This window comes from Ammospiza caudacuta, chromosome 3 (assembly GCF_027887145.1).
Source record: "Ammospiza caudacuta isolate bAmmCau1 chromosome 3, bAmmCau1.pri, whole genome shotgun sequence".
NCBI lineage: Eukaryota > Metazoa > Chordata > Aves > Passeriformes > Passerellidae > Ammospiza > Ammospiza caudacuta.
In genome coordinates, this window is record NC_080595.1 from 36,543,185 (window position 1) to 36,567,633 (window position 24,449).

General features: G+C 40.4%; 1 protein-coding gene across 1 annotated transcript in view; it reads left to right on the forward strand.

The window, feature by feature from the left end:
• Positions 1 to 24,449, forward strand: part of KIF26B (kinesin family member 26B) — a 267,041-nt gene that overhangs the window by 67,421 nt on the left and 175,171 nt on the right. Inside the window, exon 3 of the mRNA XM_058802278.1 lies at positions 17,656 to 18,189. Within this exon, the coding sequence (XP_058658261.1) occupies positions 17,656 to 18,189 (534 nt within the window). The remainder of the gene's footprint in view (positions 1 to 17,655; positions 18,190 to 24,449) is intronic.

A 24,449-nucleotide genomic window follows, 5' to 3' on the forward strand; every position in this document is an offset into this window, starting at 1 on the left:
AGTGATTTCTTTGATTTGGTTTTCTGTAGCTGAATATATTGTGATTTGTGTGGTCGACGACTGTTGGTCTAAGCACCTGGCATGTCAAAAGAAGTGTTCATACTCTATTTTATTTGCTTCTCCATCTGGAGAGAAGATGAAAACTAGCAGTTTAATTTTAGAGCTGAAAGATGATTGCATACTGTAGTGGTGAGTGGAGTAGAATTCAGGCAGAGCAAAATGTCCAAATATCCACTTTCATAATGTCTGCTCGCTAGTGTTTGTGTTTCACTTCAGTCAACACCCTCCATTCTAATAATGTTTCTCCACCATACCCAAAAATATCTGTTAAATCTTCTTTACGTGCACAGCTAAGCTGGCAGGATGTTGGTTAGTAAAAGTTAAAATCTTGAGCAGTAGCTCTTTCAAAGTTAGACCTTTCCAAATTATGCTTCAGTTGAGAGGTGATCTTCAAAGTAGCTAATGAATAAGTGGATACTGAAGAAAAAAACCAACTAACTCAATGGAATTAATTTGGTCAGCTATTTGGTCAAAGGTTGGTTATGGAAGGAAAACATGGTCAAAGACAATGTTCCAGAAACTTGCTTTTCTGTTTGCTCCTTTTAAAAGGGGAAAATAAAATGCTCCAATAACCCAATTTTTCTTTATTTAAGCTTCTGTAATTTTAAATGAGAACATTATTTTCACAATTTTTCAGAGGCAGTGGAAAAGGGAGTTAATTCTCGGCACACAGTGATCTTCTAGCATTTCCTTAATGGTAACTGCTGTGTGCTCTGTTTGCTGATAGTTGTTTGAAGTGCCACATACAAAGAAATCCTATGTTTTATGGAAGGACTTCTTTTTAATTAAAAAAAGACTGCAAAGAAAGTAAAGTTGTTGCATATCTCTGCAGTACTTACAGTAGAGCGAGGAGTAAAGGAAAACTTTGGGACTGTGTGTGGAGGGAAAATGGAAAGATGCAGTCCTGAAATTCAGTACTAATGGAATTAGTGTGAGCAAGACCAGGCCCTGGGTGTTTTAAAGGATATACAGCCCTTTAAAGAACTAAAGACCTGTTCTTGTTTTCTGACTGCAGTAAATGTTGTTTATCATTAGAGGCAAAAAATTGGACTCCTTCTTGCTCTTGCAAGATTTAGTTTCTTTTGGTTAGTATTTTACATTAAAAAATCTAATGTGTTTCAAATTAGGGTAATTTGAGGTTTTGGATAGGAGCTCTCTAATAAACATAATCAAGAAAAGATGTTCTATGGAGTAAGTTACATGATATCTGGGTTTGTAACTGTGTTTTACTTCCCCATCTGCCCCACCCAACCAATACCAGAAGAGTTTACATTTATTTTTAGCTTTACAGGGTTTCTACTTTATTTTTTCTACTCACATATCACAGTGGTATCTTGACTTCTGAAAAGATTCAGGCAGCTGGAAACCCTGGGTGGCTCAAAGGGGCAGGAGAGGGTTTGGGGGATGGCAGGGAAGGGAGAGGGGTCGGTTCAGCACCCACAGCTCTTCATCTGCATGGTGCCTCTGTGCTCTCCAAGAGCAGAATTGAGAGGGTGGTACTGCAAACATCTGAAAACTGAATTTTGTACTGGCACCAAAGCTCAGTGCTCCAAGTCAGGGAGCTCCTCAGCTGTGAGCAGGGTGTTGTGGGTCTGTAGCATACACCATGTTTGTTGGCCAAGCCTTTGTACAGCTCTGTGGTATCTGTGACACACATTTCCCTCACATGGGATTTTTCTGCACATAGGAGTGCTGTGATACCAGTTAAAATTGTCATCTGGGCTGTTTCTTATACTATTTACTTCTGTTTTTAGGCTTGTTTTAAAATTAAATGAACTTTGTAGAAGGCAAAGGGACAAAATTTCTGTAAGTTACTGCACACTCATAAAGCCATTATGGCTCAAATAAGTCCCTTTACAGCCTTGTTTGGCTACATGAAGCAATGGTTGCACACTACTAACTTTTCCCTAAAAAATTCTTTGTTTTAGACATTGCTGATAGTGACTTAGGCAACCTGTTTCATGGATTTATCTCGTGAGTGATGTACTAAAGCTGCAAATGAAATGTGACACAGGAATCACTTTCCTGGGATGAAACCTAAAGACATTTAATGCATTGCATCAAGAATAGGCTTTAGACTTAAGGCAGCGTCCCAAATCTGTCAGCAGGACCATAGTCGCTTCCCACCCAGGCAGAGCATGTCCCAAGGCTGCAGGGCACTTTCTGCATGTTTGCTCCTGCTTTGCAGCGTGCCACAATGTATTTGACAGTAGATTTGATCATTCAAGTTCTGAGCCCAGTTTGTACATGTACAGTAGGTGATTTCTGCTCTGTCACTGTCAAGGAAGCCTGAGGATTCCCTCATCTAAGGAAGTAAGGGAGAAGGACTTTGAAAAGTGGTTGCTGTGATGTGTAATGTCTGTACAAAGATGGGGAATCTCTAGAAGTCATGTCCCAGACAGTGACTTGAACATCTGTTCTGCCAGGTACTGTAGCCCACTCAGATCTGAATTGCTCCAAAATAAATGAGGAAAAATGTCTGGGGCCTCCATCTGAACATCAGGAAATACTTTCACCACGCAGGTGACGAAACACTGACTCCAGTCAGTGCCCAAAGAGGTTGTGGAGCCCATTGGAGATGTTCAAAAGCTGTTTGGACCAGACCTGGTCCTTGGCAGTCTGTTTCAGGTGGTTCTACTTGAGCAGGGAGATCACCTCCAGGGGTCCCTTCCAAACTCAGCTGTTCTGTGATGCTGTTTCTTTGCTTCTCTTACTGAAGAGTCTACAGGTACTCTTGGATCAGCCAGAACTGGGGCCCTGGGCAAGTGATATGATATGAAGTGCATGGTTTTGCAATTTCTGTTTGGGACTGATTTTGCAAGAAGGGGTCAGAATTATTTATTCATTGTGTTGCGGATTTTGTCTTGAAGTTGAAAACGCTTTTAAATGTCACTGAGAGAAATAACTTGGGCTGTCTTCAAACCTTTGAGATTTCTTTTTGTATTGCCCTCTGAGAGCTGACTTTTTATGCTATTAAATAGCAAAGGCACTTTTCTGTGTAGATTTTTTAAAAATACCAACGTGGGCATGAGGAAACTGGCCACAACAAAGTTCAGGACAGAGGCATTTAAGTGCTTATTTGTGTGGAGGAGGGCTGCAAACCCCTTATGTGTCTGATATGTCTGGCATTGCTGCCAAGTATAAGTGTGAAACCAATTTTGTACAAAGCCTGGCTGGGAACAGGGGCAGAAGGTTGGGTGGGGAATGAGAGGTTCACATCTGTTGTGGAAGATGGAGTAGAATGTTTTAGCTGCGCAGGTATAATTCTCCCTGGAAATAAAATGAACTTAACAAGTGGTGTATTCAATGTTCATTTTTTAAAAAAGCCATAAAAACTCTGAATGTATACATACATGTGTCAGATTTCATTAGTTATATTTGCACTGGATACCAACTGATGTCTCTGTAATCCTTCCCTTTTCCATGTCCCTTAAGTTTTGCATAATAAATTCAGAAAATGCTACGGAAGTGGATGCCAGAAAAGGTCTCTGGTGAAATTTTGTGAGCATGCCAGAAAACATTCTGTGGATGGTAACTTGGGAGAGTAAGTTAAATTATAATACTAAATTCAGGGTTTAGTTGAGAACATGAAAAGCATTTAAAATTAGGGGAGGGAGGGGGAGATGAACTTCCCAGTAACTCCAGACTGCCAGTCCCTTTGGTAATCAATGGTCCTCAATGGGGCCTCTGTAAACATTAATAAAACAAAAAGATCCCAGTCTTGTAGTATCACATCTGGAAAACCCTAGAAGACCTTATATGTAGCTTGTGTAGTGTCGATGATAAATAAGTTCAGAGAGATATTGTGAGCTGGAACCACAGTTCTGGTTATAAATATCAAACTGTACAAATGGCTGCAAAGATGGCTAAAATGTTTGTAATTAAAAATGTCTAAAAATTTGATTGTGCAGTGCAACTATATATCCATCTGCAGAATTGAAGTATGGGTCACAAAACATCTACTCCACTGTACGACGTACTAGGTGGAGCCACTGCATGCTTCCAAAGTGGTCTGTTGGCATGTAGGAATCAGGTCCTTGCATGCAGCTTCCAGCTTGCAAATGCAGTTTGTTCTTTCTATGGGACACAGCTCGTGTTCCTGCTAGCTTGAGTACTGCAGTCTTCTAGGGTTCTTCTGCCTGTGTTACTTGCTCATAAGAAAAAGTAAATACAAGCTAAGAGTGAATTATTGCAGGGCAGTCTCTAACTTTTGCTCAGTAGAAGGGCTGACAACGGACAATCTGTTTAATTTTTGTAGTATTTAAATTACTTGGTGGCTGCTTTTTTTCTCTTTTTCTCTTCCCATCTGCTGCAGTTAGCTGGATTTTGGGGCCACAAGAGATGGCTGCTCAGCAGCACACCTCCTTCAAGAACCATAAAGATTGTGTCTTATCTTGCCGTGCATGAAGGTGGACAATGCAGTTTCTGAGGAGATGGAGATTTTAAACCCCAGAAGGCTTCTGTGCTGAGTGATATGGCCTAAAAGGTGCAGCTCTGTGGAGAGAATGGCCCTGCTGCCTTTGCAGTCTGGGAGTATCTAATGAGCCTGGCAGAATAGCTCTGGAGCTTAGAACTGCAGTAAACAACCTCATGCTCAAAGAAAAGCAGCTTTTCTTTGCAAGGTTGTTTGCTTCCTGCTGGATGTCACTGCTCAAGAGTCCCTGCTGCTCCTCATGGTTTATCTAAGGGCTGTAGGCACCGAGGTCTGGGGTGCAGACACTGCTGTGGGACCTGGCTGCAAATTCTTCACATGGCTTTGGGAATCTGGCCTAAAACCACAGTGACAACCTCTAATCGCTGCTGACTGCTCAGGCTCCTTCAGCCCCCTCTCAATCTTATCTCCATCTCAGTCCAGCTCTTCTGCTCCAGCATTAGGAGTAGAAATAGTGGGATTTGATGCTAATTCAAATTATGCTCCTTAGCTAATTCATTATGCTCCTTAGCTTGTGCCTCATCTCCTTCAGAGAAGAATAATCTCTGATGGGAACTGTCTGGGTCTGCCTGGATCAGGAGGAGTGAAGTTCTATATGAGAGATAAATAGAGACTAGTAGTAAAATGAGAACCAAGCTCTGGAAATGAAAATAAGGTAATGCAGTGGTAGGAGAGTTTTCTCAAAATCGTTTTCTTTCTGTAGCTTTCATCTATTCAGACAAAAATAAATTTAAGCCAGTAAAATAACAACTCCTTGTTTCCCCCTTCCCTGTACTGTTTTCCTTGAAGCATCTTTCTCAGATGATGTTAACACTATTGCCTTTGTTTGTTTAGTTGTTTTTTTTTAATCCAAATCCAGATGTCAGTTTGTCAATAAAAAAACAAAAATCAGATTTTTTTCCAGGTTGCATGACTTATTCATGTATGTAGATTTTAAAATGTGTTTACTTAATCAGTGGTTGCTGCAATTCATAGAAAGTACTTTAAGAGGCTATTGGGTTACTCTGCTGATTGTAAATGATTTTTATTTAAGAAGATATATCTAGATTTTCTTTAATTTGGTTTGATTTCTGAATCTAAGACATGAATCAGTAGTGTGGAAACCTGGAGCTTGATTTAGAGAGTTACTCTGTAGATTAATTTGGGAGGTGCCCTTGGGGAGAGAGGAGAGCAGTGTCATAGTGGCAATGATTGTTTCTAGAACTATTAGCTTTGTTCATTCAGATATAATTCCCATTTCCCTATTGATTTTGCTGTGACTGGGTGCACAAGAAGTCCTGTATTAGTCTGAAGTCATGATCACTGTCTTTTAGTCTTTACAAAAGTTGGAAATCCATACTGCTCCTCACTGGTTAGAGAGCTTTTTATCTGAAACTGTAACTTGAGGTACATTGTATTTTTGTTTAAGGGTGGCTAATGTTACCAGCCTCAACTGGAAGTTTTTTTCCCCCTCCTATTTTGTTTTTGTGTGTGGCTCGCTTGGGGACTGTTTGGAAAAAGATTTGTAATCTTAGCCTTCATCAGACCACACAAGTCAAGAGGCTGATCCCCTCTTGGGTTTGTCAGCAGTCAGCTTAATCAGGACAGAGCGTGAGCTGTGGTGGGAATGGGTTGGACATGTTTGCAGCCCACACTTGTAGATCAGTGTCATGGGGGGCCAGCAACACTGAGCCGTTTGGCAGTGAGGGCTCATTATGTGCCTGTCCCCTGTGGTCCCTCAGCAAGGGCTTGAGGCTTCTGTTCCCAGTGAATGGATGTGGGGAGGGGAGTGCTTGGCCTCCTTCAGCTGTGAATGCTTTCATTGAGACCTTGGTGAGAACTCTTTCCAGCTGAGTCCTGTTGCATCCTTCACCATTTGAATTTCTTGTGACTTTGTGAGAGTGCAGAGGATGGGGCATACAGGCTGTGGCAGCCTGGGGTTTCACAGTGTGAGTAAATTTGAACAAACCCAATAGTTCTGTACTGAAACAATGCCTTCTTTTTGAGTTTGTGTTGTTCTTTTTTTAACAGGTGACAACAACAGGAGGTTATTAGCTGTAGTCCAAAGCTCTCCTAATCTGTCTGTAAAGATATATATTGAAATAGAGCACTTAACAGCCTGGAGAAGCACACTGGTAAATGTTGCTTGCTTCTGGCTGTGAGAGTTCAGAAACAGCAGTGGTCTCAGGGGGCTGTCTGTGGCCCACAGGATCATATTTTACCCTATACCTACTTAGGTTGGCTTCAGATTCATGAAGGCTTCTTCTATACCCACCTCACCAGAAGCCTGGCAGCCAAGATGGGCTCATCAGCCTCTGGACCCAAGCTGGTACCTTCCCTCAGGGCAGCCTTATATCACTCAGCTGTGTCAACTTGGGTCAGTGCTGGTGCAATAGGTGCCTTCTGGATCACTTGGCACAGAAGCAGCCAAATGCAGGTTCTGCAAAAGCCCTAGTGAGTGGAGTTGGAGCTCTCTTCTTGTCATGTAAAGCCACACTCAGCAGCCCGACAGGTCCCATCCTGACCACAGCTTCTTGTCTTCCCCACACATCTTCCTGCACTCACCAGCCCCTCAAAGCCAGACTCTATCACCTCCTCTTGGCACAAAATACCAAAACCCGTGCAATTCCTGCCTCAGCAGATGCAGGCAGAGTCTGCTGAACTGGAGCTGAAGCACATGCTGAAGTATACACATGAGTTTATAGTTTGGGTAGAAAGTCACACACTGACATAGTGTAATGAAATTTAGCAGGTATGTTTGCAGCAGACTTAAGAAAAACAGGCTGTGTGTCATAACACACTTTCTGCCATGTGCGTTGGCATGGCTGAACAGTGCAGCTACCCCAGGGCTGGAGAAAAGAGCTTTGCCTGGAGAAAAGGTGTCCTGTGCACGGCAGTTTGTCCCCACGCTGTTTGTAAGGGAGTTGTGACAGAGTTACTCAGTTTGCCCTGAGAGTAGCTCAGAGTTCTGTTACTTTTAGGAGTTTCTTCAGGATTTTTGGTTTTTTCTCTTTCTTCCCCTTGGCATATTACAAATATTTATACTGTGCTAATAAAATATAAGCTGATCTTGCAACTGGAGTGGAAATCTGAAAACAACTTGGCTCATGAAATTATTCCCAGCTGAAAAGCTGAGGTGTGCTCCTGCCTCTTGCCCTGTATCCTAAGTGTAATAAATATTCTTTCATGGCTGCTCTAATGCTTTTAGACTTGGCTGCATGGAAGTTAGTGGCACATAATGCCTGCAGAGGTAGATTTTAACTTTTCTGGTGCATTTCTGTTCGTTTTCATATGTCTGTAATATTTCCTGCAAGCATAAAAATGGTATAAATATATCTAAACTGATGTATATGAGAAATCTGTAGAATATGATAAGATCAGAATTGATAAAAGAAGTGTACATGCATTTACAAATTTCACTTCCAAAGAGAAGTTTTTGATGTTACACCTCATTTTAGGTGTTCCAGGGATCACAGACAGTAGTTAGTTATAAGTGATTTCATGTGCACAAAAGAAATTAAGCAAAACCATAATTAGAGAATTTGATAACTAGATCATTAACAAGGTCTTAATATAACTGTGGTAGTGGAACAACTATAAACACAAGTCCATATCTGGTTACTGTCTGGTATTACATCAAAGCTGAGGAGCTTTCACAAGCAAACATAACTCACACTGAGGTATGTAAAACCGTTAGAATCAAATTTGACTGGGTTGCACTGGGATTTTTCTTTTCTCAGTTCACAGTATCAATAAAAACAAACTCAAGTGCTAATAAAAAATAAAAACAATATTATGCACACCCAAAGTGGTGTTGATTAACCTGAGCTGGGATTCATGTGCAGAGTGAGGTGGTGTCACAGCAGAGGGGCAGGAGAAGGGTTGGAGGGTACCTGGAGGGTTTGGGAGCTGTGCACCTGATAAGCCTGGTGAGCCTGAGGCTGGACTCCAAAAGGCTGTGCAAGCCAGGAAGGGGGCATGGCCATTGTATTGCTGGCAGGAAAGGAACAGAATGGTGGTGCCTTTCCCTCTCTGAGGTGAAAAGGGGATTTCCAACAGGCTGAGTCACTGGAACGTAGTTTGTTCTAGGGCATTATGAGAGTTTGCAGAGTCCTGATGCAGAAGGAAGCAGAACAGCTCTTCTGTGGGTGAATGGCTTGGGGTGAGAAGGAGGTGATACTCATACCAGGCCAAATGTTGCTGAAGGGGAAAGATTTGGCATGGCTAGACAGCAGGGGACTGTCAGTACCTGGTATGTGGCCCCTATTTAGAGCAGCAGCCCTGGTATGTGTCAGACAGGTGGTATCAAACCTCAGTGTTGCTTACAGGATGCCCTCGTGCAACTTCTGTCCGTCCAAAGTACATAGCAAAATAGCATAAAGTCCTTTGGGAAAGCAGGATGGCATAGAACTCATTGATAGGAAAGTTGTGATCTTCCTTCTAGGTCAGCAATTGTTTATCCCATCAATAGACTTTCAAATTGCTTGTGTCAGGAATTATGAGAAAAAAATTCTTTCAAAGGTCATTGCCTCGATTTCTTCTCTCTCCCTCCTTCATCCCCTTCCAGTCTCACCAGCAGCTTCAAGTAGGTATTTTGTCTTTTTCTTCTCTACTCTAAAGGATTGTACAGTTATCTTAGGACAGTTCTCAGCATCTCAAGATCTCTTAACCTCCAGCTTTCTTTAGGCCTAGTTGCTTGATCCTGGGTGCATTCCCATGAAGGAACTAACTTCTAAAGAAGGCATGTAACAGCTCTGTGAGTACTGAGTTGCATGTTTAGTTCAGTTGAGATAAAAAGCTGATGGAAGTCCCCAGTCAACAATATTAGTGTGAGATGTGACTGCCACTGAGTGGTAGGAGCAGGTTTGTGTGCAGCTTGGAATGCTCTGCATGTATAAGGGTTTGAGAACCAGTTCAGAGAAGGGGCTCATTCCTATTTCCAAATTACATATTCTTAGCAATGTTATCTATCTAATGCGAAGCTGAAACAGAAGAGCCAAATGTCAGTTTTTCATGTGCTTCTGACTGTGAATGTGCATGGAAGAGGTTTCATCATTATTGTGAACTTGTCTTTGTGATCTCCTTTCCCTTGGTCAGGAACAATATTTGTTTTCTTGTTTCCTAGGTGGCATGCAGATAAACTCCATCTGATTTGAATAAAGTGGGCAGAAATTTACTTCTACTTGCTAAGATTAAGATTTCATGGGTTGTTTGGTGTTTTCATGATCAAGGACATGAATGAAGATCAGTTTAAAAGTGTGAATTTCAAATGGCCCTGTTAAACTGCAACTCTTCAGGTTTTAACTATCCATGATTAGTTCTGTACTAAGACTTGCAATGCTCTAATTCTAATCACTCCATATCTTTGACATTCCCAACTCCTCTTCAGTCAAGCTGAGATGGGCAGAAATTTGATAGCAGCAGAGAAGAAAGTGGAAAAGGGAACCTGAAAGAGTGTTGCTTGAGGAAAGCATATTCAAGATGAATGAAAGGTAGCTTTGCCACATCTCATTGGAACCTCAGTGTGAAGTGGACAAAATGGCAATATTCTTTCCAGAAGTCAAGTGACTTAAACAGAAGAGCACAATAGCCCAAATTTAAAAGGAAATTCAAAGGCAAAGTTCTTTACCCCCACCAACAACTGTATCAATCTATGGACTTTTTTCCTTATTTTGATTATTTCTTCCCTTCCAAAACAGTGGTCTTGCATGCAATTTAAAAATAATAATGCTCCTCAGGGAGGAGAGAAAAGCATAAGAGTGAACTGCATAAATGGTTTAAAAAAGCAGGATACAAAAGTTAGCTGAAGAGGAGCAAAAGGTTTTGGTTCTCTGATGCCTCTCAATTGTAGATGTGCTGAAGCTGAATAGATTTGTTTACAAAATTTTACATATTGAATAGTTCTTTTGAGATTGCTAAATCATTGAATAAACCCCACAATAATCTTTCCAATGATTGTTTGCTTAAAATGAAAGATTTTCATGTTTGAAAAGAAGTTACAAGTGGCTTAGCTTGCCACAAACCTCTTTTAAATCAGGGGAACAGTAAGCATACAGGTGTCACAAATACTCTCCTGACCTTCTCATTTAGTTATCCCACTTCAGGCATGACAGCTTTTCCAGAAGTCAGTGGTTACTGTGTCAATAGTGGCTCAGTGCTATCATTTGTTAAATATCTCTAATGCTTTCCTCTCAGGAAAGGCACGCCAAACTTTGGAAATTTGGGTGTGTGTCGGAACAAGAATTACTACTGTAGCCTGGTTACTCAAAGAGGTTCAAGTGATGTGGTGATTAGATGCTCATCAAGGCTTCTAATAATAGAGAGTTTTGATAGGATCAAAAAAACCCTAATGTTATTCCAGTATTTTAGCATGTCTGGCCCATGTAATCATAGGTCAGTCGTGCTTTATGCTTATCCCAGATGATCTTGAAAGGGTGGGTAAAAGGATATCAACCACACAGAACAATGTTTTTTTGAATGGCATCAGAGCGATTTTATAAAGGTATAAAAAAGGTATAATATCTGCCACTGTAGTAAGGAGTGAGAGTAACATTTGGTTAGTAAGGCTAACAGTTTGTAAGCTCATGAAAGTATCTAGTCCTGACAATAGCTGAGTCAAATATGTGGCTGGACCTCAGCTGTGTGAAGAGGTAACAATAGCCACTGATTTCTGAGAGGTGACTGGAAACCTGAGCAAAAATGCTTCTGAAATACATCTGGGCTCCATGCACAATACTAAATTGCTTATAACAATGATGCACAAAAGTACCAGAAGATCAAGGTGAACAATCCGTTGAACACAAGCTCATAGTGTGCTCTGGTGGCTAAGAAAGCAAATGCAATCTTTCCATATCCAATGCAAAGAAGGGAGAATAGAGCTGCTGCTTTTTCTAGCATAAGGGTTGAGGTTTCTGCAATTCTGAGTTTGTTTCTATTCTTTGTTCTATCAAAAGGGTGCTGACAAATACTGCCCTTTTAGCAACAGCTGAGTTTGCCACATAACTGGAAGAATCTTCTCTCCAGGAGACCCTATGATGGTGTGGCAAGAGATGTAGCAGAGCTCTAGACAACTGCATAGCAGAGCTCTTTGGTCAAGACTTGGATTTGCACCACTGCATGTGTATTTAGATTTTCCTGCTGCTGTTTCTTCTCTTCTTCCCAACCCAATTAAAAATCTGGCTGCTGCCTGGCTTTTGAATGCTAACACAAACACCTGTGTGCCAGATGTGTACAGCTGTAAGTCCGTCAGTGCTGATCCATCAGCAGAGCCATGAGCCAGTCCATGGAGCAATTAGAAAACTCTTTTTTCTTCTCTTTTTTCTGTCCCATTTTTAATCCTCCTATTTTCCCAGGGTTTTCTGTCTTCTGTTTCCTGCTGCTGTGAGTTTGTAAGGTGAGCCCTGCTCAGACTTTCTGTCTCTTTCAGATAAGAAAACTGCCTAAACCAAATGAACACATTTTTCTGGCTGCAGAGTGGCTGGTTAGTACTGACAAGTGTTAAATTATAGAAGTCCAAATGTCAGTTGTATGTGCCAGCTCAAGAAAAACACCTTGAAATACAAATGTTTTGAGGGTTACACCAGACAGGATTAAGACTTCATTTTTGAATTCCCCCTCTTTCTGAAAAGAACTGGTCTCCCAGATGTGTTTTGGAGATACTGACTGTAGGACAGGGTGTACTCTCATTGCCTTTTTGAAACGAAAGGCTCAAGTCAGCAGCAGAATGTTCAAGTGTGACAGACAAGAATGGCAGTAGGTAAAGAGGTGAGGCATAATAATGCTGCTGAGGTTTTACTGCAGTTGGTAAGAGAGTGCTTTTACAAGGGCTTTCTGGAAACAGGCTAATGTAAAAAGGCTTTTTCTTATTCTGCTATGCTTTCCTTATGACTACTCTCTCTACTGTCCTCAACATGGAGCAACAGTGGGGAATGTTGCTGCTAGGGGAAGGAGAGAGTTTCAGGAGGAAGAGAGTGAAATGTTCTTTTCTAGCAGAGGAGCTGGTTTCATTTGCTCAGCTGGGAGTGATAGTGGATGGCTTATTTGAAGGTGCCATGCTGGGTGTGAGGGGTGACTTCTGTGGCAGGGAGGGTAGGGAGTGTGGTCTTGCCCAGAGAAGGTGTCAGTTGTTGTGTACAGAGCAAAGGATAAGGGAGGCCACCTTACTGCCCCCTTGGTCCGACCCATGTGCAACCTTGGCTTTTACTTACCAGACAGCCACTTGCACTAGCGGAGATCCCACCAACTGAAATAATTCAGATTATTCAATCTTTACTGAATGAAACGAACTGATTTTTATCCAAGAGCTCCCAGCTCAGTTTGATCGTGCAGTGCTGCTAATTTAGAGTCATAGTGTTTATCCTGTCATGCTTATTTGAAGGAAACCTCCCACTGACTTCAGTATATTTGGACTTACTTTTGCTTTAACAGAAATTGTGCCATTGTAATCATGAGGAGCTGTTTTTTCAACTGTTTGGGCTCTGGAGTGCTGCAAACAGGCAATCTCTCAAATGTAGCCTAGAAGATGGTAGGATATGTTTAAGTTAGGATGCAAAGTCACTTGGACAATAGCCTAAGTGCCTATGAAAAATAAATTACAAGTATAATCACTTTATTCAGCTGGAAAGTACACCCTCAAGAGAGAAAGGAGAATGCAGAAGATTTTTTCTTTTTTCTTTTTTTTTCTTTTCTCCTCCCTCCTCCTTTTTTCCTAAATAGAGAACAACTGTTGACTAACAGCATTGTGTTTAGAGCAGAGATGTTTGCACAGTCATGGAATAATATGGGGGTTTTTTATCAGGGTAAAGCTTCCCTCCTATGGAGCTTTCTCAATTAGTCCTTCTACACCTGGCCTGTGGAGTGGGAGAATCTGGAAAACTCCTTCCTGGGATGAACTTTGATCATTGCTTTTCTCTACCTCTCCCCTTACCTTGTGTGATGGATTACATACCAGCAGTCATTTCTGCATGGACCCCTCCAGAAACAAAAGAACTCCCTGAGTCTTCTGTGAGCATCTTTAAGCAGAAGCTGGCCTCTGTGATTTAGTTAGTATTGACTGCTTTGTCTTTCTGTGAAGAGCAATGAGTAATATTGGTGTTGAAGAACACAATTTGTTCAAGAAGGTCTTGAGATCCATTGTATATTTGATTTTTCTCTGAGGTAAAGATGTAAGGCTACCACGTCTGACTTGCATAGGCTGTCATTGACCAAATAAAATACAGTTATGTATGAAATCTTAGTGAGTGTAACCTATATTAGTATCTGCTTGCTATGTGCTTGCAGAAGAGTAGGATGTGTGTGAGGTGTTTGTATATAAATCTATGATCAACTAGATTCTTTTTAACATGTAAAAGTGCAGGTTGTTCATTTTATTTCTTGTCTGTCTCTGTGTCCACCAGCTGAGCATGTCCTGCTTTCATTGTGTCTCTCGTAAGCTTTGTGTAAATGTATGTGTGAAGCAGAGGGTGCTTCATGCTGGAAATGGTTGTTTGCTTTCTCTCTTGAGGAAGATGGGCTCTAAGCTGGGTGGCAGGAAGGAAAGGATTTATTCTCTTTGTCATCTGCTTTCCTACATGGAGTTAAAACACTGTGAACACTATACAGCAAGGTGCAGATTCATGAAGGGGTATGAAGGATGTGGAGGAATCTTCTGCATTACCTTGTCATACAGTAATCATGCAGTTCCTTTTCCCCTGTGAAGTCAGGACTGCATTTACCCTGGTTGAGCTGTCTGTGTCCTTCAGCGTTTCTTAACTAGTGCCCATTCTCTGTATATGTTTTCACTGGGTAGAACAAGAATTACTCAGTTCACCTATGATAGGTCTCTAACATACAAAATTTCCTTCCAGCTTCTTTCTTTCCCATGTGGGTTTTCAGTTCAGGAGCAAAGACGAGAGATTAGTCACTATCTTGGTGTTTACTTGACCTTGAGGGCTCAAAGGTAATGTGAAAAGGCTTCTTGCATAATAGCTCAGTGTGCACTCTGTTTAGTTTGCTTCTTGCCTCGTGCATTTATGCAATGCTCTGTGTTGTGGCTGATCTTCTGAGGCTTTCAGACCTCTTACATGCCTCCATTTGTTTATTATAGGAATAGGAGTTTACAGTAATGCTGTTTATACGAAAGTTGGGTGAACCCAACATTGCAGCCAGAAGAGAAACCATCATGAACCTTTGCCCTGAACTCAAAGCAAACTCTCTTGATTTTTGAAGTTCTGTTTCAGTTTTCAGTGTCACTATGCTTTGTTCCATCAGGACTGGAAATGAGTGCCAAAATATAAATGGTGTTTTCATTATCAACCTCAAATTTCACGAGCAAATCTGCTCCTGTGCCAGGGAGTGTGGAGTTTCTTAGACCTCACATGTTTCACTGGAGACTGTAACCTTTTTCAGCTCCTGCTGCTCTGTGCAGCTGGCTCAAAGTGCTTATCCAGTGAGGCTTGCCCATCACTTTTGTATGGGAGCAGATATTGAACTGATAAGGATTCCTAGGGGAATGTGTGCAGATGAAATACTGAAACAGCAAGTGTAGTGTGTCTGCTCTCTGAGCAAGGGTATAGGGGTTGTTCAGAAGTGGCCTCTTCCCTGCTAGATATTTTGTAAGACTGTCAGCCATTTCTGTGAAATTATAGTAGAGCTGCCTAGTGCAGAATAAGGAAGTAAACTCTCTAGGCTCTATCAGTTTTGTTTTGAGAACAAACTGTGACTAATGTCCTTCTGGAAGCTGAGTTTATCCAAATTAATTTGCTGTCCCATAGACTTTTCTGTTTCATATCCCAGATTTGGATCCAGTACTGAGCTATCCATCTAGTAGGTTGTGATAGATTAGTAGGGCTAATCTTGGGAGTAATCAATTCAGGTTGTGCCTGTTTCTTCTTTCTGCTCCTGAGGAGGAACAGTCTGCCTTCTTCTCTCCCTCCCTCTCTGTGTTTATTGTTGTATCACAGAACGATCTGATGTTTGTTTTAACACTGAGATGAAGCTGAATTCACTGCTGTCCAGCACTCTTTAAAGTTGGTGTGCTACTTGAATATTTATATCATGATGACATTTGCTTATGTTAGAGAAGGCTTTATTTCCTTGGAATATTTCTCACAGTATCCAGAAATTTCCATGTTCCAACTGCTGCTGGATCTGAATGTTGTATACAATTACCTGGGTCCAAGCCCAGTTGCTTTGGGGAAGTTAGCTTTCAAAGAACAGCAACCACCTCTGTGGCACTTGCTAGCTGAAGGAAGAACTGGCAAGGATTTTTCCTGCGCTGATGTGGAGCAGCCTGAAAAGAGGACTCATACCTCACTTCAGCTGTATAGGCAGCTTTGTCTAGCTCATTATGGGGAAAATAGAGAATTATTTCCTGGCACACCTGGCATCATGGAGTGGATGCCTATATCTGATGTGATCTGTTGACCTAGTTATGGTCTGGGATGGAAAATGTGATTTGACATATTTTGCATCCTGTTTTTTCCCCCTGATTTCCACTGGTCCCTTTCCTGAAGGTTAATGGGGAAGGGTTGGTGCAGAATCCAGTTCCTGCCTTCCTGACACACGTTGATGCTCTGACCCCCTTTGTGTGTGGAATAGAAATGACCAGCTTGAGGCTTGATCAGACCTCAGCCTCCTGTTGTTTCCCATCAGCTTATATGACTCTCCTGGGCTTCTGTGGCTGGAACTGCTCTTTTGCTGCTGTGCATAAGGAGGCTCTGTGATTTATGAATCAATTAATCACTGCATGCTGAGGAGCTGTTCACGGTAGTTAAACAGTGAAAATAAAATGCTTGAGTCTATAATAAAGATGGATCATAATGAATATGACCCTCTACCAATGAATTCTCTCCCTCCTTATATTATACCCCCTATCCACTTTCTCAGCACAGCCAAACTATCAAGACAAGAAATTTGTCTATCTCAATGCATGGGGTTCATCAAATTACTTAATTACTTGATAAGAGTGCTGTCTATTTGTGGATTTTTTTTCCCTCACACAGACATGCACTCTCTGATTTTACTGCTAAAGCTGTTAAAGCCACAAAGATGAAGAGAAAAAGATTCTGATACTCTTGATTTAAAAACTTTTTAACTACTCATAAAAAAATCCACCAGTAAGTCTCTAAAAATTAGGGAGGGGCAGGTGAAGTCTGTCCTGCCTGATCTGTAAAACCACAGGAATGTGGTGTGAAAATTCCAAGAAATATTTCCATCAAATAACTGTCACTTTTTGCTCTGTGCACACATCATTGCTGTTTCTAAAACTGTGTGATACTGTAAGAACCAGGCCAATTTGGTGACAAGCCTGCTTTAAGATTGCTGTTTGGCTTCACTATTTGCACTTCAGTGATGGCACTCAGATCAGGGTGCATGTTGCCCTGTGCGCAGCACCACTGATGTTCGAATATCTACCCATGAGGTAAGGCTATGAGACAAGAGGCTTTAAACCTGGTTATGTGGTTTTGCATCAGAACTATGCTTTCAGACAAAAAAATAATTCTTTACAGATTATTAACTCTATACATGTTGTATTTTTTAAAGAAAATCTTTACTTTGATGTTATCAGCAGATACCCAAAATAGTGCTAGAATTTTCGTTAACATAGAGGTTTTTTTTTTTTTTTTTGGCTGGAAAGGGTGTTCTTGGTAAATGATTTGATCAGCTATCTATCTGTTTTGAATTCTGGAAAGGATTTTTGAGAGAGTGGTGGTACTTCTTTTTTTTCTGCTGTCTTTGAAGTGTTAAATTTTTGTTGGAAAGTATTTCCTGGGTATTCTGAATAGCAAAAGCTGAGGTTGATGAGTAGATGGATTTGTGAACCTTGCAACAAGTTCACTGGCTATAGTGGAGTTGCTCTTAATCTCACCTATGTAACTAAGAGCAGATTTCATTCAAGCCAGAAATTAGGTGCAGTGGTGTGAAGCAGGTTAATTCCTTTTCTCTGCCATGCATTGAAGCTTGCAGTGGATTTATATTTGCCACTTATCAGTAAAAGAATTTTTCCTTTCCAACACAATCCAGTTTCTCAATTTTGTTCAGCTCTGCTGCTGGCATATGTTGACTATATCTAATGGCCTTTGTTTGCATTCTAAGCTTATCTCATAAATTTGCTTTTGAAATGCAGTTATAATGTTTCACTGTGGTGACTGTGGTTAAACATTTCTCTCCTGTCCCCCCCTTACCCTCCTCTGTTTGATTTTTAGGACCCAGGTTTCTCTTCGGTGATTCATGAGAAGCTCCAGGTTCCCAATACCATTCGGAAGGCGTGGAACGAGAAGGACAACAGATGTGATGTTTGTGCCACACACCTGAACCAGCTGAAGCAAGAGGCCATTCAGATGGTGCTGACTTTGGAGCAAGCTGCCAACTCAGAACACTACGATGCCTCGCCAGGCTCTCCCCCGCCTCTGTCCAACGTGCCCACGCTGGTGAGCCCCCGGCACATGGGCAGCCTGCAGCCCAGGGATTGGGCCTACGTGCCTGCTTCTTACGCTCCATCCAACTACACAGGCTTTGTTGCCAACAAACATGGTGGAAAACCCAACAGTCTAGGAATTGGAAACGGGGTGGAGAAAAAAAATGGCTCTCCTGGACACCAAGCCAAGGTCAGCTTTCAAATGGCCACCAGCCCCAGCAATGGTAATGTTCTCAACTCGGTGGCCATCCAGGCCCACCAGTACCTTGATGGCACCTGGTCTTTGTCAAGAACGAATGGAGTCACTCTCTACCCCTACCAAGTAAGTCTTTTCAATTAACAAAACATACTTGTTTCCTTCCACTGAGCTGGCAGGGGCATACTAACACTGTTTGCTCCTGTGGGGGTAGGAGTTGAGCCACCTGTGTAAGTGAGCACTAGGACAGGGAGTGCTGTAAATCACTGTCTCCCTGACAGGGGATTGAGCTGGGGGAGACACAGATCAAAAACAGTATTAATGAGAATACCTTCTATGAATTCAGCTTTTACTGACAGCAGAACCGAGCTCTTGTTTTTAATGGCAGAGACCTAATCATACAGTATTTTCAATTATTTGCTCACACAGTCCTCACTCACTTTCACTCAAGATACTCAAGCAACAGCTGAGAGCCAGCCACACTTGGTTACTCCCAAGAGGAAAATGACACTAGTGCACCAGTGATTTCTGAGCTGATATTCAGGAAGGATCTGGATGATCTTTTATTCCATCCTCTGTGTGTGTGATCATTTGGGTACATGGAGCAGACACTAACTTCTCTGACATGTTTTAAGTTGCCTACATTCTTGATGCCAGCAAGTTCAATGGGTCCAGTAATCTCCAGATCCTAGCAGTGCTGGGAGGTTTTCGTGTACTTTTCAGCATGTTCTTTTCTTCCTCTTTGTCTGTTTTATAGTACACCACACCTGTAAGTGGCTGTAGAACCCATCCACACCAGAGGGCACAGAAGAAGGTTTTTGGTGTGACAGGAGGTGGGCTTCCTGACACACCTCACTGCAGCTGGTGGGATTTTCAGAGTACCCAAGCACTTGCAGATTGTGACATATGCCTGTTCTTCACACAAAATGTCTCACAAACGTTCTCACGAATGTCCCAGTTAGCTTCCTTAGGCACGTAAATAACTTTAGAGGTTGGTCTTTCTACTAAATTATGAACATATTGCAAGATAGAACCCTAAATTAATATTTAACTTCTATTAGTATAACTAACTGATATTATAGCCAGAAAAAAAGCTATGTTTTCATAAGCATTAAGATATTGTCATGTACCAAAGCAAACTGGGTAAAACCAGAAATGAAGTACAGTTATTTTGTCTGGAAAATATATGACTTTATGCTTTTGTGGATTTATGCTCTGCTTAACCTGAATAATTTTTGAGTAGGTCAGTATGTGAGCATAGTTTTGATCTAAGAAAAAAAAATGTGATCTATGCTTCAGCTAAGGAAAAAAAAACTAACCAAAGAATGCAGCTTAACAAATCTGAATAATTGTTATTTGTATTGGAAAATTAGTTCCATTTTACTGAATTCACAATCTTTTAGGTTCATGGTCTGTGAAATTGTGGGGTTTGTTTACCTTTTATAATGTTTGAATTTCCTTGATGATTAATTTTATCTTAAAAATATTCACGAAGACAAATCTAATATTCACAATTGTCTAGACTGATTCTGTAGTTTGGGTTCAGTTAAATTCAGAACTCTTCCCTACCCTTGATTTTCAATAACCTTGAACTAGAAAAGATTGCCTGCTCTCAAGACACCTCTCAGCCAAAAAAACCCCAAAGCCAACACAAAACCCAACCAAAAGCCCCAGCTAACAACAAAATAAACAAAAAAATTTGTTTATTACAAAAAAAAAAATAATCCCAAACAAGCCTAGCAAGGCTGGTCTGTGTTAGAATATGTTGATTGTGAGTTTCATATTTTCCTTTAAGATTTTATTCTCAAATGTTAAAAGTCTCACTGTACTCAAGTTGCCACATTTAATTCTCCAGCTGAGAAATAATAATGATAGCTTTTTCCCTTAAGCACACTAAACGGATGTTAATGTTTGTTTACATAGTATCTGTGTTAAGAGTGGGAATTAGTTGCGTAAGAAAAAAAACTTTGAAAAGTAATTTGTCTGTAATTTCAAATATTAGTAAGATGCAAGATTTTTTCTGCTTTTGTGTGCAGTAACCAATTTTACTTGCTACATCATTTCAAAACATTTTAGATCTCTGTCCCACATAAATACATTTTTGTTATGCACTTATAGTTGCAAAACTCTGCTGGGGAAGGGGACGAGGAAGATGAATCTCTTATCTCATCTTAATTAGAACCCTTCTTGATTTGGAGGTGAATTTAAAAAAAGTGGTGCTAGCCTACTTACTTGTGAATGTCTATATATTAATTAAGTTTTCTTGTCTCCCCTTAAGAATAGTGATTAGAAAAACTTCATTGTGCGTTACCTGAGAGGAGTAGAAAATAATGTCTTGGGATAAAAAGCCTTGCACTTCACACAGAGAAGAGCAGTACCCTTCCACATCATAATCTTGTTAAACAGATGTCCAGGGAGAAGTCAGTCTCATGGCTCTAGACTTAATGGCACCTGTGGTAGACATGTCCCATTGTAAATCAGATTTTGTTAGACAGTCTAGATAACCTGAAAGAAATGCTTGAGTACCTTGAAAACAGATTGTGATGTCTTCCTTAAAGTATAATGAAAAAAAAAGAGAAAACATTAGTTTGAAAGTGATGTTCTGTGGCTCAGAATTGACTCACTGCAATTTTAAGTACTAAAAATTACTACAGTTTTAAGTTGCAGGATGTTACTCCCTTTTTAGTGTCTTCTCTACCAGCCTGCCTAAAATTAAAACCATGATATGGCAGTTAATTACTATTTTTGTTTTAATTTCAGTAGAAAAAGAATAAAAATAAATTAATATAAAAGGGAGTGTCGTGATATTGTAAAGCTGAACTGCTGCAGTAGTTTAGCACAAATCTTAAATGCCACTATTCAATTAATTTTGCAGAAAGAGCACTTTCCAATGAGGAGTAAGTAAAACAATTAGGAATTTATACATACAGCTTTAGTAATGTATTATATGTTTAAAATCTGAAAAAAAATTTGGAAGTATACCAGATTTAACTGGCCATGCATGTCAGATCTAAAAATTTCTAGTAATTTCATGGATGTATTATTGGAACTAGTGAATGGAGTCTCCTAACATCAGAGGAATAGCTGCTAAGAATTTTTTAGGCAAAACTGATCCTACCTGGAGATTGGGAGATGGTGTAGATAACCCAATCAGTCTCCAATGTCCCTGCTTTATATGATTCCATATTTATGCACTCCCTGAAACAGAAACAAAAGTCTGGTTCTAAAGATCTGTGATGTCCTCTGGGCCTGATTCAAAGGAGGCTGAATCAAATTTTGATGGTAGGTACTTTTGCAAAACAGGGAATCAGAGGCAAGGAAATGGAATTGATTGGTCTTAAACAAAGAGTGTGGCCCATTACAACTCTTCTGTGGAAACAGGAATGCTGAAATGGTCAGGGTAAAACTGACCTCTTTCTGTTTAATAAATGTAGAAAAACACCAGCCAAAATTTGGCAGAATTTGATTCAGTCTGAAAATAGTTCTCTTTCTGTGCTGGTCAGCAGGTAGTGTTTCTTTGTATGCCTCATGGATCAGACTCTTTTGACCCTTGTAACGAGTTCTGTGGATCTCCCTACCATTCAGAGGGATTTCAGTCCTTCCCTGCTCAGAAAAAACTCTTTTAAATTGTTGAGGTTGTACCTGAGAAGGGCTGTAATTATTTGTGCAGCTGCTGGTGTGAATTACAGGATACCACAGTGTTAAGTGCACTTTTGTTAGTTACCAGTGATTACTGAACACTTCCAAAGAGAAAAAAACCCTCTGGGCCTGGGGTGCTAATGTACGAATGAAAAGTCCAAATTCCTTCATGAAATTATTGCTTCTTGTCATTTTCATAGAGAATGCAATATTAATTTTAATGCATAACACTTTGATTACTTTATTATCACAAGCTGATAAAGTAGCTAAAACAAAAACACCACATTAAAGAATAAGATTTGAGTCCTTAGGAGTTCCGACTGATTCAGGGTTTGCTTTCAAAGGGAAAGGAGTTGATAATAGTGACTAGATTAAGCTGATTGCACTTTTTTCTAGAGTTAAAGTCCTCCAATTTTTACTAAAACGTTAAACTACCTGCTTGGCTCTCATGTTGGTGTGCCTTTAAACCAACAGCATGGTATTAGCTTCATCATGTTGGTAGCCCCAGAGCATAAAACAGTAGGCATTTCCTTGTCTTCTAGTTACCCTCCTGGATCTGCACATGAATCTTTCATATCTCCAAGCAGATAATTTCGAAAGGCAAACAAAGGAAATTTAGCACAGTGTGTTTGGTAGATTTGAGTGACAGGAAGGTCAGAATGAGATGAAGAGCTGGAGAAAGTCAACAGTTCCAGGAACAATTTAGGCTATAAAAGGGAACAATGGGTAACAGAAAATGTAGAGGCTGAAGTGAGTGAGCACCTCCTGCTCCTGACCTGGAGACTGTGAAGTTTGCTTTTCGTAAGCAACAAAACAGTGCATGTGAGGATTTGAGTAGGGACATTGTGAAAGAACATATTCACAGAAAAAGTGTTCCTTTCTCCCCTGCACTTCAAAAGACTCTTTTGACCAAAAGTTTGGAAAATTAGATCTTAAACTACTGAGAGCCTTTTGGCTCCAGGCATAATGATCTCAAACCTATTCAAAATTATAAAAGGCTTTGTTTGTGTACAGTTGATGAAAGCCTACAATATGTGCTTTCTGTTACCTCTTTATGTATAACGTGTGTTTAGAAGAGCAGTTCTCTGAGTATGTACCAGCTTGTTCTGCAGCATTGCTGTGATGAATGATTTGTTTGGAGTTTACTTAGGTCATGGCTGCCATATAACACATCAATTCATTCAGGCCCAGGCTTTAAAAAAGAAACTGGTTATGGCTGGATTTGGGTGCAAGATGGAGAACCAATGCCTGTGCGGGAGGTATTGCTATCCAGGATTTTAATTCCAAGTTTTTTCCAAGCCTTTGCTGTATAATTTATTTATCTTCTGTTTGCTGCTGCTTCTATTCCTTCTTAGTGTTCAGCAGAATGAAGATAAAATGTTAATGATTGCTAAATTGGTGCCAGGGTAATTCAAGTAGCTTCTAAAGGATATAGTGCAAGGTACAGAAATCAAGTTACTTGTTCCATTTGCTGACTAACAGGTGTCTTCTGTAATTATTTCATGCTTCCTAGAGCCAGACCTATTTTACCAAAGCATCTTAGCAACAACAAAAAACCAGATTTGTATACTGACCTTTCTAGTATTGTGTTCTTCCGCAACCACACACAATTCCCTGAGATACCAAATGCAGGAGGTATTTTGCCTTTGTGCAGTTAGGCTTTGGTACAGAATTTCTAGGATGGCTTATGTTTCAAAAGCAGTTCAGTCACCATGTGTATGAGATCCATGTTTGACTATGATGGCTCCCTGAATGTAGTAAAATTGTTCCTATTACTGTGAGCTCCTGAATGATGATGCTGAGCAGATGTGTGCAAATTTTGCACTGATTTTTTTTTTTTCATTCTGTGACGTAGACTCTTAACAAAATGACTCCATAATCAGACTATATACTGAAAGTGCAAGAATTTTATTTACAAAGATTGTTTGACTGGACTAAGAAACAGGTTGTCAAACAAATTCATTGGCACTGAAATTATATCCTTACTTGATTATCTCCGTTGCCCTCTTCCCCCATGCATTAGTTGTTATCTCTGAAGTAGCTTTCCTCTGGCTAAAAGCCTTTTTAAACCAAGTCACCAATAATTAGATATGACCCCACTAAAGTCAGTGTATGTCATCAGTTGACATTTTGCCATGATTGTTTGATCATCCAATTTGTATATTACTGGAGTTGGCTATTTGTATTTCATTCCTCCTGTCTACCCCTTCAACTAACAGCCCAGTTGTATACTGCTTTTCTAATATCTTCAAGGGGGGAAACTGGAGTCTATGTGAACTGTAGGTGAGTTTTATTTTTTTGCATTACTCTGGCACGATTTGATCTCTTATGGCATTTTTATGCATGGCTTAATGACCTTAGAATCATTACTTTTCCCCTTCATGATGCTGTGGTGACCAAGGGAAGAAAGAGGTAAAGGGTATCCCATGGACTGAAAAGAGCTAAATAGGCTTATCCTGTGAATATGAAAACCCCGTGACTCAATTGTGATGTGAGGAAGAAATCTGGACTATTATAGGAGCGAGTTAATCCTGCAAATTAGCAAAAGCCAGAAGATCACAATTAGTGAGGATTTGTAGTCTTGGTTTCCTTCCCTGCTTGTAGCTTAAGGATTTTGTCCATGTGAGACTAGTTTCATTTCTGAAATAATAGCTGTGCTGATTGCTTGCATTAATTGAAAAAAATAGAAACTGAGAGAAGGTGTTTCAGCAGTGAGAAAACTGATGTAGAGATGGGATAGAGAAGGG